The sequence below is a fragment of the Salvelinus sp. IW2-2015 genome, linkage group LG2, assembly GCF_002910315.2.
Source record: "Salvelinus sp. IW2-2015 linkage group LG2, ASM291031v2, whole genome shotgun sequence".
Lineage (NCBI taxonomy): Eukaryota > Metazoa > Chordata > Actinopteri > Salmoniformes > Salmonidae > Salvelinus > Salvelinus sp. IW2-2015.
Window position 1 is genome coordinate 2382934 of NC_036839.1, and position 18728 is coordinate 2401661.

An 18728-nucleotide genomic window follows, 5' to 3' on the forward strand; every position below is an offset into this window, starting at 1 on the left:
TGTTTATACAGGTGCCTCTTGAGGTTTGCGTCTAATTATTGTATGAAATGAATGAGTAAAGATGAAACTATTTGTGAAATGACGTAATGCTAGGTTAAACCATTAATGTGAGAGAATTGAATTGCCTTTAAAGTTTACCTAAGTCATTGGCCCACCCCCATGATCACAGACATGATCTGGCTCATGGGACAGCCCTTTTCTACTGTTTGGAATAAAAAAKKCTCCTGAAGAAATCTGAGACCACGTGTACCTTCGATGGACACAGGTTGAGTTCAGACCACAAAAACCTCAGTATACGCTAAGGTTATAATGGCTGTTTAATTCCTAACCATACCACGTGGAGCTATGGCTACACGGCGGGAAATGGTTCAACTCAYACTATCGATCCCGACAGAATAAGAGCAAATCTTAGATACTAATTGCTAGTCTGCAGCTAGAAATTATGTCAACCTGGGATGCGAAGACCGACAACCGCCAAAAKCTCTATTCTATAACAACATTTCTGAATAGTACTCTGAAGTATCCATTCTAACCACGAAAGACTTTAGGGAAGCAGAGAGAGACGCTCAGATGAACTTTCCAACAAAGATCACGACGACACACTTAGCGTAAATATGTATTGATTGCAATTATTCCCAAATGACTGAGCGTTCATGTGCGAAGGATTAGCATTTCAATTAATATAATTATCAACTGTGTAGTGACTCCATTTTGTCTTTCCCGCCCTTCTCAGTCCACACCCACTTCCCTTTGTCCACCAAGCCGTCATATTGGCTTATCCCACTAGGGAACCTCCCCTATCATTTCCTTGTAACCATATCTACTGTTTGTTTGTTTATTAATTTCTGTGATTATTTAGTTAGTTAGTAAATAAATGATTATGACAATTGGTGTATGGATGATTCATAGTAAAGGATGGGTTCGTGCAGATAACCAACAACTTAGGACGTTTGGAATGAGACTAACGTCAGGTAAAGAATAATTCATTAATTAGAAGACTAATTGATCAGATATTAAAATATCTGAAGAGTTATTAGAAAAAWTRTAATTTTGTAATCTGAAGATTTTCCMTGGTGCCCCGACTTCGTAGTTAATTGCATTTACATGATTAGTTTAATCACGTAATAATMACAGAGAATTGATTTGATAAAATAACAGTCTACACTTTAATGATGCCAAAGASGACAACAACCAGACTATGGGAGGCGCACAGTACTACATAGAGCCATGACTACATGGAACTCTATTCCACATCAAGTAACTGATGCAAGCAGTAAAATTTGATTTAAAAATTATGATTAAAAAAACATTATGGAACAGCGGGGACTGTGAAACACAAAATAGGCACAGACATGCATACACACGATAACATATGCACTATACGCACGGATTTAGTACTGTAAGATATGTGGTAGTGGTGAAGTAGGGGCATGAGGGCACACCGTGTGTTGTAAAATCTGTGAATGTATTGTAATGTTTTTAAAAATGGTATAAACGGCCTTAATTTTGCTGGACCCCAGGAAGAGTATCTGCTGCCTTGGCAGCCCCACAACAAAGATCCACCACCATACTTCACAGTGGGGATTAGGTACTTTTCTGCATAGCTATCTTTCTGTGTACACCAAACCCACCTCTGGTGTTTGTATTTGAGGACCAAATAATTATTTATTATGGGTACTGGCAACTCTACCACTTCGCTACAGTGTGGCGACATTACATTCCACGAAAGGGTACGAGGTTTGAGAACGTATTTGAAAAGATGCAAAGTTTATCCKATTTGAAATCTTTATCTGAGATATGCTTTATGTGAGTTTCTTGTAGAAACATACTGAGCAACGGAGATTAAAATGGAGTTGGGTATCACAGATTTATCAATCCACTTTTTCATCCGAGGCTAGAGGTGTAGRCATATTATTTCCAGAAACAACTGTCCCGTTCCAACATATTTCAACTATAAGCGACCCCAATGGCCGCTTTCTTATAGTAATAGGCCATATTTTATCACGACATGTAACAATCTTTATGCACCGAATGTCAATGACCCAGGGTTCTTCGGAATGTCTTCAATCTCTTACCAGATTTATCAACCACACATTTAATGACAGGCGGAGATTTTAAATGTATTTTGAATCCTTACATGGARAGGCTTCCTACTCGCCCTAGCACTTCACTGAATTCCACTACTGTCTTGAATATTTTAATTGGAACAATGAACCTTGTCAATATMTGGAGATTACAAGGATTATTCATTCTTCTCACATGTGCATAAATCATACACAAGAATTGACTACATTTTAACAGACTCTAAAATTGACATTTAACGTCACCTCTAACAAGTACCATAATATAATCATTTCCGATCACAGTCCCGTTTTATTACACATGGCTTTCAGTAGAACAAWGCCTCAATTCAGCTGGCGATTTAATCCAACATTACTCAATGATGAACAATTTCACCAACAAGGAGCCAATTTAATTACGGACTATATGTTCCAGAATGATAATGCGGATGTTTCCGACTCCACTTTGTGGGAGGCATTTAAGGCTATTATGCGTGGGCATACAATATCATATGAGGCTACCATGAAAAAATGTAGGTAGAGAAAATTTGAAATCGGGGCACATGCTTGGGAGAGATTATATGGAAGCGCCCTTATCTTCCAAATTGAATGACATAAAGCTCATATATGAATACAACACTATTCTCTCAAACCAAGTAAACACAACGCTATTAAAAATTTTATAAAAACACTTCGAGTTGGGTGACAAGCCGGATAAACTACTGGCGCGCCAGCTGAGAAGTATACAGGACAACAGAGTTATTCAWAAAATTAAATCTAGTACAGGAGCTGTTACTACGSACCCAAAATAAATTAATGCATGTTAAAGTTTTATCAAGACCTCTACACTTCAAAGACCACTGTAGATACTGCGGAAATGTCTGATTTCCTCCATTCCCTTTCCCTAGCTAAATTATGCAGCACTGTTCAAAAGGGAGCTAAATGCAGAAATAACTTTAGAAGAGGTTGTCTCTGCAGGAGGTTCCTTTCTTAACGGTAAAGCGGCTGGCCCTGACAGCTTTGGTAAAGAGTTTTACAAATCATATTCAGAAAAGGTTACTCTTATGTTGCGGATGTTTCAACACTATTGAAACTCGCAGACTCCCGGGAGTCTTTATACTCAGCCAATATCACCCTAATATAAAGAAAAGAGAAATCGATCTATCTTCATATCGTCCTATTGCCCTCCTCGGATGCGATCTTGAGATGTTTACGAAAATACTCGCAAACAGACTAAATAAATGCATTTCGACTATAACTCATGACCAAACTGGTTTTATCGCAGGCAGATTCTCATTTTCCAATGTTAGGCGACTGATGAACATCAAGTATTCAAAACATGACAAAGGTTCTAAAGTTGCCATTCTTGCACTTGACGCTCAAAAGGAATTTTACCAATTGGAATGGAACTACATTGACAATAATAAATTAATTTGCTCTGGGCCCGAAAGCTTCAGTTCACGAAATTACAATAAATCACCTCCATTTTCAATTCACCGTTCCTACCGCCAATGGTGCCCCTTGAGTCCGTTGCTATTCGCCATTGCTATGGAATCCCTAGCTATTAGTATCAGAAGCCATCCTGCCATTGCTTCGCTWAACATGMGCAAGGTTGATCACTGCATCTCGCTCTATGCGGATTAKATTTTGTTCGTCTCACGTKCCGAAGAGTCACTCCCACCGCTGTTGGAYCTCWTCGAATAAATTTGGAGAACCCTCTGTGTACATCATTAACTGGTATAGAAGTGAATTCATGCCTCTTAAAAAGGTGACAAACCCAGAGTTTCTTAAACATATACCTTTTAAAAATCACAGGAGACAAAATTAAATATTTTGATGTCATCCCAAAGGACTCTAAATGTATTTATAAATTGACCTACCGACATGATAGCCAGTAATATCTTCTACAGATAACTAAGCAAAAAAAATAAATGTGGTATCAAATAAGGAAAACATTTGGTCTACCGGAGACCTCTGCCTGTCTTCCTATTTGCCATAACCATGCTTTCCCCCCTCACTAACTGACAATACTTTTTTATTCTGAAGTGAAAAGGAATTACTACTATTGCAGACCTTTACATCAATAATACTTTTGCCACAAAAATAATGACACTCTCACAGGGAAGAAATCATGGACAGGTTCTTCATGAGTGTCAATGCAAKCAAACTTAGCTTTAAGTATTTTTGAGGAAGTTTTGGCATGCATTGCAGATTTGCTAACATCAGCTTGGCTGTTTATCATGACTGTTGTATACATTCCACAACAGGACAAGAAATGTAATCTTCTGATTTTAAAAAGCCTGAATTCATAAAATTATTATTAGGTAGGGCCCTAAAATAATATATATTTTTGCCTTATTCTGTTTTGTTCATTCCCAAATTCCGTTTTCTCCTGCGAGTTTTTCCAAGTTTCCCTTTTCTCCTTTTTTCGCTCTCAAGACTTTTAAAAATAGAAAAACAACCAAATTGGATGTTAAGTCCACAACAATGCTTAAACCACATTTGTGGACCAAATGAGGTCTGGGAAACATCTGAGGAATATAGATTGTTGGGTGTAGTCATTTTATTTAACCAGGAAAAGCCCATTGAGACCCAGAGTCTTATTTTCAAGGGAGACCTGGCCACGGCGGCAGCAACAATCAATACATTTCAGAATTAAAACATACAATTCAACAAAATGTTCCAGCCTAAAAAAGAGCATTTACACTCCTCTGTAACAGTCCCCTATCAAAGTGTGACCCTTTAATTCGAGTGTGCACCTAGCAAGAGGCTGTTGTTTAGCTGTGTTTTTGTAGCGTACATGTGATGGTAGTTTGCTAAACAAATACCCACTGGAATGATGAAAATAATCATATRCTACCTTGTAGTTAGCATTTAATTGACAAGGTTTATAGGAAAGCCTTTCCATCATTACTAAAGGCTACACAAAGAGGTAGACGTGCGCACCGCACACACACAGATAAAGGCATTCTCGTTGCCTATTCAAAAAGTTGCAGGAAATACGAATCACGGCAGAGGTGGCAAGGTAGCCTAGCGGGTAGGAGCGTTGGGCCAGTAACTGGAAGGTAAAAATCTGTCATTCTGCCCTTGAGCAAGARGGTTAACCRCAACAACTGCTTCCTGGGCGCCCGTGACGTGGATGTCAATGTCGATTAAGGCAGCCCACCGCACCTCTCTGACTCAGAGGGGTTGGGTTAAATGCGGAAGACACATTTCGGTTGAATGCATTCAGTTGTGTAATTGACTAGGTATTTCCGCCCCATTCTGTTCAGGTCTTATGATGAACTTGGGGAAACTAATACATTCAATACATTTAGTTGATTCCCTAATGAGGTTAAAACATTTTTGAATATTGTTGAATTCTATTTTAATGCCTGGATCACGAGGGCCTAATTATCAAATTTGGACCAGAATGAGGCTCTCCACTAGCCWATGTTCCTGCAATGATGATTCACCATCTTCGTCYAATGTTTTCAGAATTTATCTGCAGTAGCCTATGCAAATTATGGATCAAATGAACAGCTTTCTCACCGATGCGATTCGGTAGGTRACACTGACTGATGAGTCACTCACTAAGTGGATTTCGACTCATTGTTACCACTTACATTACATGGGACATGCAAATTCACGCATCATGCCCTCGCCCTTCTCCGTGCAAAGACATTTGACTGCAACCAACCTCTGCGCACACAAATTGTACTGGGAGGTAGGACAGACTGCGTTTTCCTGCCGTCGCTATCTATCCTATTTTTGTGTCAGTTAAGAACAAACTCTTATTTACAATGACGGCCTACCGCAGCCAAACCCAGACGACGCTGGGCTAATTGTCCGCTGCCCTAAGGGACTCCCAATCACGGCCGGTTGTGATTCAGCCTGGAATCGAACCAGGGTCTGTAGTGACGCCTCTAGCACTGAGATGCAGTGACTTAAACCGCTGCACCACTCGGGATCAATAGATCGCTAGAAGATGCATACCGTTCATTCTAGCGGGAGAGGGCTCGACGGACTAGCGATTTGAAACTTTTAATAAAAGTAGCCTAGTTTACATGAAGCTTAAAAAGTATTCGGCTGAAATTTAGTCTGTAAACAGCTAATGAGCTGACGGCCGGCACAAAAAAAATGCGGGGATTGCAGGACACACACACGCAAACAAAGACAGGCTACACACACACTCTCTACTCTGTGTGCTGTGATATTGCTCCTGGGGACGTGCTCTGTTTCAGTGAGGCCACAGTGGCAAAGCAGTGACGAGCAGAGTGGGACAGACAGGCGCAGAGAAAAGCAGGGAGGGAAAGAGAAAATAGTCAGAAAGAGCGTGAGCACTCAGTGCTAGAGCGTGAGCACTCAGTGCTAGAGCGTGAGCACTCAGTGCTAGAGCGTGAGCACTCAGTGCTAGAGCGTGAGCACTCAGTGCTAGAGCGTGAGCACTCAGTGCTAGAGCGTGAGCACTCAGTGCTAGAGCGTGAGCACTCAGTGCTAGAGCGTGAGCACTCAGTGCTAGAGCGTGAGCACTCAGTGCTAGAGCGTGAGCACTCAGTGCTAGAGCGTGAGCACTCAGTGCTAGAGCGTGAGCACTCAGTGCTAGAGCGTGAGCACTCAGTGCTAGAGCGTGAGCACTCAGTGCTAGAGCGTGAGCACTCAGTGCTAGAGCGTGAGAGAGACAAGGCAGTAGCTAATCCTCACAGACCAGTGCTTTAAGCCTCTCATAGTGTTGCTATAAATTATCATGGCAGTCAAAAGGGTTCAACAACACTAACTCAGAGAAACAGAGCTCAGTGTCGGGGCAGGGCGGGAACCTGAGAGCAATGGGAGATACAGGATATAGGCTACAGGGGGTGAAACTAGGTATCACTAGGTAGAWATCTAGGATCAGCTTCCAAATCCTAACATTTGGTGGAAAAAATACTAAACTGACTCTAGGTCAACATCTAGAGGCAAAGTTCACCATATAGCCTAGACTAAAATGGATGGGTATACGGTAGGACAGATGCACAAAGTTAGGGTGCGATATGATGTGCAACATACTAAGGAGATCACATTCCAACTTATATTTTGCTAACTGATTATTTTGCTAACTGATTATTTAGAAAATTTCAAGGTGCATTTCATATTTTAGGACAATTGAGGTGGATTTAAATGATACCAATTTGTTAAATTTTTCTGACCTTAGGAAGCTTGATATCRAATATATTGGGATAACAGGTTGAGGACCCAAGCTAGATAGCCCGGTAAATTGGAATATTTACCCAGCGGCAGCAGCCACCAATTAGCCATTGGCTGCTGTCACCAGGTTGGCTGCTGCCATTGGCTGCTGTCACCAAAAATTCAAATTTACCAGGCAATCTAGCTTGGGTCCTCAACCTGTTATCCCAATATATTGGATACCACCCTTGAATTGGAGTCTGCAAAAGAAGACTGAACTGACTCCCTGGCTAGCACATTCCCTGTAATCACGCAGGCCTACTTCTCTAGTCGTACTGGCAAGCATCCCTCTCCCTACACTGTTTGCCTCCCTCCGAGTGCATTCGTTTCAGCTTGCCCGGTGTTTCTTTCCACCCATAAAAATGCAATTACTAGAACGGACAAAGCCCCTCCGACCATAGCAATTTGAGTAGMGCACTCAATTTGACTACATGTGGGTACACTCAATATGGCCACCTGTCATGGAACGCTGATGTGAATGTGAATGTCTGTTCTATTTTAATGTATTTCTACCCTTCCACCAACCCTGTACCCATCCCTGTGCTTCTGAAGTTACCTTGGGCAGCTTGATGGCGGGCTCACGGTACTCCTCCTCCTCCTCGCTGTCRGAGTCACCGCTCTGCACGGAGCTTTGTGAGGCCAGGGACGACTCCCGCTGCTGCCAGTCCAGCACGCAGTGGCGCACGTTGCAGTACACGTTGAACGCCGATGGGTTGCTGTGCAGCTTGATGTCCGGCACACAGAAGGCCCCATCGAGATTATCCGTCTGTGGAGAAGATGGAGATAAAGTATAAGAAATACAGCTATGACTCGCAAATCAAACAATATTTTCTTTCAGCAGTCAACGAATGAAGGCAGTTTGCCCCTCAAGCCTCCATCAAAAGAGAAGAGACAATTAGAATGCATTAGAATACATATTCAAAGATGCAGGCATTCTTGGAGGAAGACGTAGGCTCAGTTCTTTAGCTAACTGTAGCATTCCCATGGAGATTGATTCACTGTTTGAAGTAGAAGGTAGTCCAGATAGTCGAGACACTACAATAAAGCCTAGAGYGATAGTGAGATACAGCCTATTCTGCGAAACTAAGCCTAATGTGATTCTGTCTGCGAGAAGAGGACACAGTTCTCAGATTTCAGTGCAAGAAAAAGGATGAGAAAGGGTGAGACAAAGCAATTCAAGTGAGAGAGCGATGACAAGAAGAGGGACGGCAGGATAGGGGAGGAGAGGAGAGGAAGGTAAAGAATAGATTATTTTATTGTGTTGTAAGCCGTGACGGGTAGGAGCGAGGACAGCCCAATAACCGTTGAGGGGAGTGGGACTGCTTTTAAAATTAAGGCTAACAGTGGAGGGGATGCGGCCATTTGGAAAGTGGAATACCTAGTCAGTTGTATAACAATGCATTCAACTGAAATGTGTCTTCCGCATTTAATCCAACTCCTCTGAATCAGAGGTGAAGGGGCTGCCATAATCAACATCCACGTCTTCGGCGCCCAGGGAACAGCGGGTTAACTGCCTTGCTCAGGGGCAGAACGACAGATTTTTACKTTGTCAGCTAAGGGATTCAATCCAGCAACCTTTCGGTTACTGGCCCAACGCTCCTACCCGCCAGGCTACCTGCCGCCCCATTCGTAGGTCAATGCCTTGCAGTGATAAGGACGACTGGCACACAAAGCCATCCACAATAATTTAGGATCTGTTATGCCTCTTAGATGATAATAAATACGTTAACATGGACAGGGGGGACAAGACACTAGATCAGGACGCTATATGAACACAGGCCCTGGTCAATCTTTTTTTTTTTTTTTTTAAGTGCCTCCTTTTGTTCCTTACACTGTGAATATGGATCAGTAGAAGCACTGAATGGCTTTTAAAACGATGCTAAATAACCCAGCATTGCCGCCAGCAGTAAGGTCAATGAGTCATTGAAATGAGGGGTTGGATAAATCTAGCTGAGAGGCATAAATTATCTTCAGGTCGGAGTGAGAGGAGCTCTTCTGCAAAAAAAAAAAAAGAGTTGGATAAATGTAGATAAACTTGACATTTTTCCGCAAGGACTTATACAGGATACTAACCTCAACATTAAAACCTTCAATCCAAATTCCATACCTAAAACCTTGACTTTGGACAAAATTACCTGAATGGACTATTACTTTCAAGGACTATCGAGCAAAAAAACAAAAAAAGAACAAACCAAAATCTGCAGAAGAAACAGCAGAACCTGGATATACCATCCAACACAAAACTGAGTAATATTCAATCTGAAGCTACTTCCAAAAAGTAAGAGACAATCTCTAGGTCATTTTGTTATATTAGCTAAGTAAATAAGTATACTAAACTACCAAGCTGCAAGGACAGAACAGGCCTGGCGGCACCTTAAATTAGCACAATGTAAAAGCGATTCCCAAACCTTCCATAACAAAGCCAACACCTACAGAGAAATGAACCTGAAGAGCCCCCTAAGCAAGCGGATCCTGGGGCTCTGTTCACAAACACAAACAGACCCCCAGGACAGCAAAACAATTAGACCCAACCAAATCATGAGGAGAAAAAAAAAATACTTGACACATTGGAAGGAATTTACAAAAAAACTGAGCAAACTAGAATGCTCTTTGGCCTTAAACAGAAAGTACACAGTGGCAAAATACCTGACCACTGTGACTGACCCAAAATTAAGGAAATCTTTGACTATGTCCACACTCAGTGAGCATTGCCTTGTGAGTGAGAAAGGCCGCCGAAGGCAGACCTGGCTCTCYAGAAGACAGGCTATGTGCACAATGCCCACAAAATGAGGTGGAAACTGAGATACATTTGGCAGGAGGTTAGGAAATGCATATCTCKKATATCTATTGGGTGAAATACCAGTGTGCAATCACAGCAGCAAGATTTGTGACCTGTTGCCACAAGAAAAGGGCAACCAGTGAAGAACAAACACCATTGCATGTTTATTTTCTTTTTTGTACTTTAACTATTTGCACTTTACTACAACACTGTCCACAGACAATGACATTGGAAATGTCTTTTGGAACTTTTGCGAGTGTAATGTTTACTGTAAATTTGTATTGTCTATTTCACTTGCTTTGGAAAAGCAAACATATGTACGCCATGCCAATAAAGCCCCTTAAATTTTAATTGAAATGAGAAGAAATCCACCATCGCATGTAGGCTAATGCCTGATAATAATTATTGCTACAAAATGATCAATGAAATAATCAATACCACCTAAAAAGCTGGATAGACGAAATCAAATGACTTCTTTTCACGGACCAGGGTAAAGGGTTACTACACAGTCCTCCCAAGGCAAGCTCCGGATGGAGAATGCATCATGCTATTGATTGTTTTCCCTTTGCCTTYCTGCGTTGTCACATTTCTGGCATCGAAGCCACTGACAGACGATGATACATTTAGGAAAGGGAGGTCATACATTTTTTCAGTGCACAACACCGGGGGGGAGGAGATATCTACTAGAGGTTGACCGATTAATCGGAATGGCCGACTAGTTAGGGCCGATTTCAAGTTTTCATAACAATTGGAAAATCAGTATTWTTGMACACCGATTTGGCAACAACAAAAAAATTACAACTTTATTTCTCCTTTATTTAACTAGGCAAGTCAGTTAAGAACACATTCTTATTTTCAATGACGGCCTAGGAACGGTGGGTTAACTGCCTTGTTCAGGGGCAGAATGACAGATTTTTACCTTGTCAGCTTGGGATTCAATCTTGCAACCTTACAGTTAACTAGTCCAACGCTCTAACCACCTGATTACATTGCACTCCGAGGAGCCTGCCTGTTACGCGAATGCAGTAAGAAGCCACGGTAAGTTGCTAGCTTGCATTAAACTTATCTTATAAAAAACAATCAATCATATTCACTAGTTAAACTAGTAATATCATCAACCATGTGTAGTTATCTAGCAATGTCCTGCGTTGCATATAATCGATGCGGTGCGTATTCGCGAAAAAGTACTGTCTTGCTCCAATGTGTACCTAACCATAAACATCAATGCCTTTCTTAAAATCAATACACAGAAGAATATATTTTTAAACCTGCATAGTTTGGGCCGCCTAATTTGCCAGAATTTTACATAATTATGACATAACATTGAAGGTTGTGCAATGTAACAGGAATATTTAGACTTATGGATGCCACCCGTTAGATAAAATACGGAACGGTTCCGTATTTCACTGAAAGAATAAACGTCTTGTTTTCGAGATGATAGGTCATTAATATGGTCGAATCCGGAAACTAAGGCTCGTATTTCTGTGTGTTATTATGTTATAACTAAGTCTATGATTTGATAGAGCAGTCTGACTGAGCGATGGTYGGCACCAGCAGGCTCGTAAGCATTCATTCAAACAGCAATTTCCTGCATTTTGCCAGCAGCTCGTCAGCATTTTGCCAGCAGTCTCAGAACGAGTGACATTTGAAACGCTATTAGCGCGCACCCCGCTAACTAGCTAGCCATTTCACATCGGTTACACCAGCCTAATATCGGGAGTTGATAGGCTTGAATTCATAAACAGCAGAGCAGCTGGCAAAACGCACGAAAGTGCTGTTTGAATGAAWGCTTACGAGTCTGCTGGTGCCCACCATCGCTCAGTCAGACTGCTCTATCAAATCATAGACTTCATTATAATAAACACACAGCAATACGAGCCTTAGGTCATTAATATGATCAAATCCGGAAACTATCATTTCGAAAAACAAAACGTTTATTCTTTCAATGAAATACGGAACCGTTCCATATTTTATCGAACGGGTGGCATCCACAAGTCTAAATATTGCTGTTACAAAGCACAACCATCAATGTTGTCATAATTATGTAAAATTCTGGCAAATTAGTTCGCAACGAGCCAGGCGGCCCAAACTGCTGCATATACCCTGACTCTGCTTGCACAGAACTCAAGAGAAGTGACACAATTTCCCTAGTTAATATTGCCTGCCAACATTAATTTATTTTAACTAAATATGCATGTTTAAAAAATATACTTGTGTATTGATTTTAAGGCATTGATGTATATGGTTAGGTACATTCAAGCAACGATTGTGCTTCATTRGCGAATTCGCTGTTCTTAAATCATCCCCCGTTTGGCGAAGTAGGCTGTGATTCGATGATAATCAATGCGGTGCCTGTTAATTTATTTGCAACGCAGGACAAGCTAGTTAAACTAGTAATATCAACCCTGTGTAGTTAACTAGTGATTGTGCAAGCAACTTATCTTGGCTGCACTCGCGTAACAGGTGGTCAGCCTGCCACGCAGTCTCCACATAGTCTCTCTCGCAGCCATAATCGGCATCCAAAAAGCAGACTACCGATTGTTATGAAAACTTGAAATCGGCCCAAAGTAAAATCGGTCAACTTGTAATTTAAATATATACTCTTTTTACAATTTCGAAATTAAARATATCAAGTCCCCTAATTTGACGCAGTAATAAGTATTTTGGACATTCACTTCTAGGGTATTGAAGTAGTCAAAAGTTTTTGGTCCCATATTCATTGCACACAATGACTCGATCAAGCTTGTGACTCTACAAACATGTTGAATGCATTTGCAGTTTGTTTTGGTTGTGTTTCGGATTATGTTTTGCCCAAAAGGAATTAAGCGTAAACGTAAAAACCGACAGCTATCTGAACGCTTCAAGAAAGAGAACACTACTGTCTGCACAATTACAAACGGTCTACATAGCATAGGCCTATCTTAGCCCTTGACGTCTGATTATAGTCAGCAGCCTAAAGGCAAAGGCTATATCAGTTGAGATGTTTTAGGTTGTTTTGAACACGATAATATTTCCACACACAAAAAAGCTGAGTCGGAAGWCTGAATAGCAAAAGCATTAAACTGCTTCAGGATGAAACTACTACAATAGCATTCCTCACTTTTCCCTCCTCCTGCCATGCCAGACTCCACCCATTTGTGTGTTTGTAAGCAGAGAAGCAGGCAAATGCGGAAGAGGCCCTAAAAAAGGTAGGCTCAGCGATATAACAGGTGCAGAAAGTAAACAGCAGAGTGGGTCKATTTACACAACAACTAAGAGTTCTGAATTAAGTGGCTCAACTTCGCCGCTGTTCCGTTCTCGTATCTACCACGTAACTGCGTGAAGTGAACTTGCGCACATACTGTGTGGCTGTGTGAGAACGAAATCTTCTGTCTCGCACGTCGCAATATCTGTGGTGCTGCACGTGCAAAGTCACTTCGCTGAGTATACCTTTAAATACCATGCTGTGACAGAGGGGGAGGCGTGTTCTAAGGCACAAACTGTCCCGAGCCGTATCAGAGGGGGAAACGGGCGTGAAATGGGACCAGTCCCACACTAGATCAGAGAGGGGAGKCAGAGAGAAAGGAACCAGCACCACCTGTATGAGAGATGCATGAGTGGAAAATCGGACCAGCCGCATTCCACCCGTCTGGGATGTTTTGGGGTTTGCCTGTCTGCAGCTCTACCCTCTGCCTGCTTGTGGCTCAACACTCACAGGGGAAAATGTTTTAACTGCTTAAGAAAGGAAATCCTAAACAGCCAGGCGTTACCAGGGTCCCACCGCAGTGCAGATGACACTTGCAATGTGAAAGAAAATATAAATATATCCAACAGGCTTCGACATCAGCTCTGGGGGTTTGTTTAGGTTTTGGAGACTATAAGGGTAGGGCCTACTACACCATTTTATTCCTAGCCCTGCACAGAGAAACAAAGGAAAGAGTCCTAGCACAGGTGAGGAGATAGAGGGCAGGCTGGCAACGGTTTCCGTGGAAATGTGGAACACATAGGTTGCTCAGCAACAGCTCCATCACACCCAAGCCAGACCCACTCCCATTACTACCTCAGCTACTCTTCCAGGTGTGAGAGAGCTGGAGCCCTGGCAGTTGGTCAAGCCAACTAAAWAAAACGGCGTTCCTGGCAACCAACTTAAATATTAATGAGGGAGAAACTAATGCATTAATGTTGTTATAATCAACAATCAGCAGAGTTCATTTGATCAACGGCAAAACCAGCTAAGCAAGTGTGCTCATACATGTATATAGCCTAGGAGGTGTAGTTACGTAAATGAGTTGTACCATGAAAATAAAATGCTTTGATAAAGGTGAAGCATTACAAGAAAATAATTTTATTCTCAGCTTGAGATTCTCAATAGGCAACGCCAACTTTTTGACCAAAAAGAACTAAAGCAACAAATTTGCAATGAAATCATTGTATTATTCTGAGAGAYAAAAATGATTAACTCACAAGGAAAGAAAGGTCCCTCTTGTACCAATAAAATATCTTACCTTGGTTCTTGTTTTGACTTTTGACTTGACCTTTTGGCGCCGTTTCAGCTTCTTCTTGCTCAAAGTTTTCTTTCCCCTGAAACACATTATGAAATAAATGAGCAAATTCAGTAACAGTTGGGCCTATAGACAATCACAGAAATGTCTAATCAATATGGTAACATGCAAAAAAAAAAAAAAAAATACAATTTGATGGTGACAGCCGGATTACCGACAGGGGGTGCCACGACCTCCAAACAAAAACAAATAAATGTTTTATATATATATACACACACACTCAGCAAAAAAAGAAACATCCTCTCACTGTCAACTGCGTTTATTTTCATCAAATTCCACGTGTAAATATTTGTATGAACATAAGATTCAACAACTAAGACAAACTGAACAAGTTCCACAAACATGTGACTAACAGATATGGAATAATGTGTCCCTGAAAAAAGAACAGGGGGGAGGGGGGTCAAAATCAAAAGTAACAGCCACCAGCTACATTAATCTCTCTTGGGCACGTGAGACGGTAGCGTCCCACCTCTTCAACAGCCAGTGAAACTGCTGGGCACCAAATTCAAATACAGAAATACTCATAAAAATTCAGAAAACAAAACATATTTTACATAGGTTTAAAGATTAACTTCTTGTGAATCCAACCACGGTGTCAGATTTAAAAAATGCTTTACGGCGAAAGCATACCTTACGATTATTTGAGAACATAGCCCACTAGACAAATCATTAAACAGTAGCCAGCCAAGTAGAACAGTTACACATGTCAGAAATAGAGATAAAATTAATCCCTTACCTTTGATGATCTTCATATGGTTGCACTCAGCAGACAATCATTTACTCAATAAATGTTCCTTTGTTTGATAAAGTCTCTTTATATCCAAAAACCTCCCGTTTTGTTCGCGCGTTTTCTTCAGTAATCCACAGGCTCAAATGCAGTCAAAACAGGAAGACAAAAAAATCCAACTTGTATCCGTAAAGTTCATAGAAACATGTCAAATGATGTTTAAATTCAAGCCTCAGGTTGTTTTTAGGCTAAATAATAGATAATATTTCAACCGGACAATAACGTCGTCAATTTAAAAGGTAAACAAGAAACGCACTCTCGGTCTCGCGCATGAAAAAGCTCTGTGACACTTTAGGGTCCACTTATTCAGACTGCTCTTCTTCATTTTTCAGAATACAAGCCTGAAACAATTTCTAAAGACTGTTGACATCTAGTGGAGGGCATAGAAACTGCAATTTGAGTCCTAAGTCAATGGATACTGTAATGGCATTGAATAGAAAACTACAAAAAAAACTACTTCCTGAATGGATTTTTCTCAGGTTTTCACCTGCCAAATCAGTTCTGTTGTACTCACAGACACTATTTTAGAGTGTGTTCTATCCAAATCTACCAGTTATATGCATATCATATCTTCTGGGCCCGAGAAGCAAGCAGTTTAATTTGGGCATGCATTTCATCCAAAATTCCGAATGCTMCCCCCTACCCTAGAGAAGTTAAGTACTGCAGTGCATCTGCTACTCGTGGACAGCACCAGATTTMTTAGTTCTTGCTGTGAGATGTTACCCCACTCTTCCACCAAGGCACCTGCAAGTTCCTGGACATTTCTGGGGGGGGTCTAGCCCTCCGATCCAACAGATTCCAGACGTGCTCAATGGGATTGAGATCCGGGCTCTTCGCTGGCCACGGCAGAACACTGACATTCCTGTCTTGCAGGAAATCACACACAGAACGAGCAGTATGGCTGGTGGCATTGTCATGCTGGAGGGTCATGTCAGGATTAGAGGTAGACCGATTATGATTGTTCAAGACCGATACCGATTGGAGGTCCAACAAAAGCCGATAATGATTAAATCGGCCGATTTTTATATATACACACACATTTGTAATAATGACAATTACAACAATACTGAATGAACACTTATTTTAACTTAATATAATACATAAATAAAATCGATTTAGTCTCAAAAAAAGAATGAAACATGTTCAATTTGGTTTAAATAATGCAAAAACAGTGTTAGAGAAGAAAGTAAAAGTGCAATATATGCCATGTAAAAAAGCTKATGTTTAAGTTCCTTGCTCAGAACATGAGAACATATGAAAGCTGGTGGTTCCTTTTAACATGAGTCTTCAATATTCCCAGTTAAGAAGTTTTAGGTTGTAGGACTATTTCTCTCTATACCATTTCTATTTCATATACCTTTGACTATTGGATGTTGTAGCCTAATCTCGGGAGTTCATAGGCTTCAAGTCATAAACAGCGCAATGCTTGAAGCACAGCGAAGAGCTACTGGCAAACGCAGGAAAGTGCTGTTTGAATGAAGGCTTACGAGCCTGCTGCTGCCTACCGCCGCTCAGTCAGACTGCTCTATAAAATATCAACTCAGACTTAATTATAATATAAACACACAGAAATACGAGCCTTAMGTCATTAATATGGTAAAATCCYGAAACTTATCATTTCGAAAACAAAACGTTTAGTCTTTCAGTGAAATACGGAACCTTTATGCATTTTATCTAACGGTGGCAWCCCTAAGTCTAAATATTGCTGTTACATTGCACAACCTTCAATGTTATGTCATAATTATGTACAATTCTGGCAAATTAATTAGTCTTCACACAGTTCGCAACGAGCCAAACTGCTGCATATAGCCTGACTCTGCTTGCACAGAGCGCAAGAGAAGTGACACAAATTCCCTAGTTAAAAGAAATTCATGTTAGCAAGCAATTTTAACTAAATATGCAGGTTAAAAAAAATATATACATGTGTATTGATTTTAAGAAAGGCATTGGTTAGGTACACATTGGTGCAACGACAGTGCTTATTTCGCGAATGCACTTGTTAAATCGTCACCCGTTTGGCGAAGTAGGCTGTGCTTCGATGATAGATTAACAGGCACAGCATTGATTATATGCAACGCAGGACAAGCAAGATGAACTAGTAATATCATCAACCATGTGTAGTTTACATAATCACTAGTTAAGATTGATTGTTTTTAATAAGATACGATTAATGCTAGCTAGCAACTTACCTTGGCTCCTTGCTGCACTCGCGTAACTGCCAKGCAGTCTCCTCGTGGACTGCAATGTAATCGGCYTCCAAAAATGCTGATTACCAATTATTATGAAAACTTGAAATCGGCCTTGCCGATTAATCGGTCGACCTCTAGTCAGGATGAGCCTGCAGGAAGGGTACCATGAGGGAGGATGTCTCCCTGTAACGCACCGCATTGAGATTGCCTGCAATGACAACAAGCTCAGTCCGATGATGCTGTTACACACCGCCCCAGACCATGACGGACCATCCACATCAATCCCGCTCCAGAGTACATGCCTCAGTGTAACGCTTATTCCTTCGACGACAAACGCGAATCTGACAATCACCCCTGGTGAGAAAAAACCACGACTTGTCAGTTAAGAGCACTTTTTGGCAGTCCTGTCTGGTCCCATAGGCAACGTTGTTGCCGGTGATGTCTGGTGAGGACCTGCCTTACAACAGGACTACAAACCCTCAGTCCAGTKTCTCTCAGCCRATTGRYGACAGTCTGAGCACTGATGGAGGGATTGTGCGTTCCCGGTGTAACTCAGGCAATTGTTGTTGCCATCCTGTACCTGTCCCGCAGGTGTGATGTTRGGATGTACAGATCCTGTGCAGGTGTTGTTAGACGTGGTCTGCCACTGCGAGGACGATCAGCTGTCCGTCGTGTCTTAGYCATCTCCAAAATTGTGCGCCGCRCCATGGGTCTCCCGGTCGCGGCCGACTGCAACAGAACCTGGACTCGAACCAGGATCTCTAGTGGCACAGCTACCACTGCGCCACAGTGCCRWTAGACCACTGCACCACTCGGGAGACCCTGTCAAACTTAACTATCGTTAGTTAAGGCAAGAAATACAGATACCAGACACAGCACCTTCAGAAAGTATTCACACCCATTACATTTTGTTGCGTTACAGCCTGAATTTAAAATCAATGAAATTGAGATKGTCAAAGTGGAATTGTTATATTTAAAAATGAAAAGCTGAATTGTCTTGAGTCAACCCCTTTGTTATGGCAAGTGTAAATAAGTTCAGGAGTAGAAATGTTTAGCAAGTTACATACTGAAAAGAATATATACATTTGAACATAGTGTAGATCCCAGGTTTCATGAGCTGAAACTTAAAAAATCCCAGAAATGTTCCATCAGCACAAAAACCATCTCAAA

General features: G+C 41.3%; 1 protein-coding gene across 22 annotated transcripts in view; it reads right to left on the bottom strand.

Moving 5' to 3' along the window:
- The window catches only part of LOC111973092 (E3 ubiquitin-protein ligase MYCBP2), a 309758-nt gene that overhangs the window by 279748 nt on the left and 11282 nt on the right, over nt 1-18728 (bottom strand). For all 22 annotated transcript variants that reach the window (XM_024000406.1, XM_024000384.1, XM_024000447.1 and 19 more), the window contains exons 2-3: nt 14526-14601; nt 7819-8028 (exon numbers count right to left, since the gene is read on the bottom strand). In XM_024000406.1, coding sequence (XP_023856174.1) covers nt 7819-8028; nt 14526-14601 — 286 coding nt within the window. The remainder of the gene's footprint in view (nt 1-7818; nt 8029-14525; nt 14602-18728) is intronic.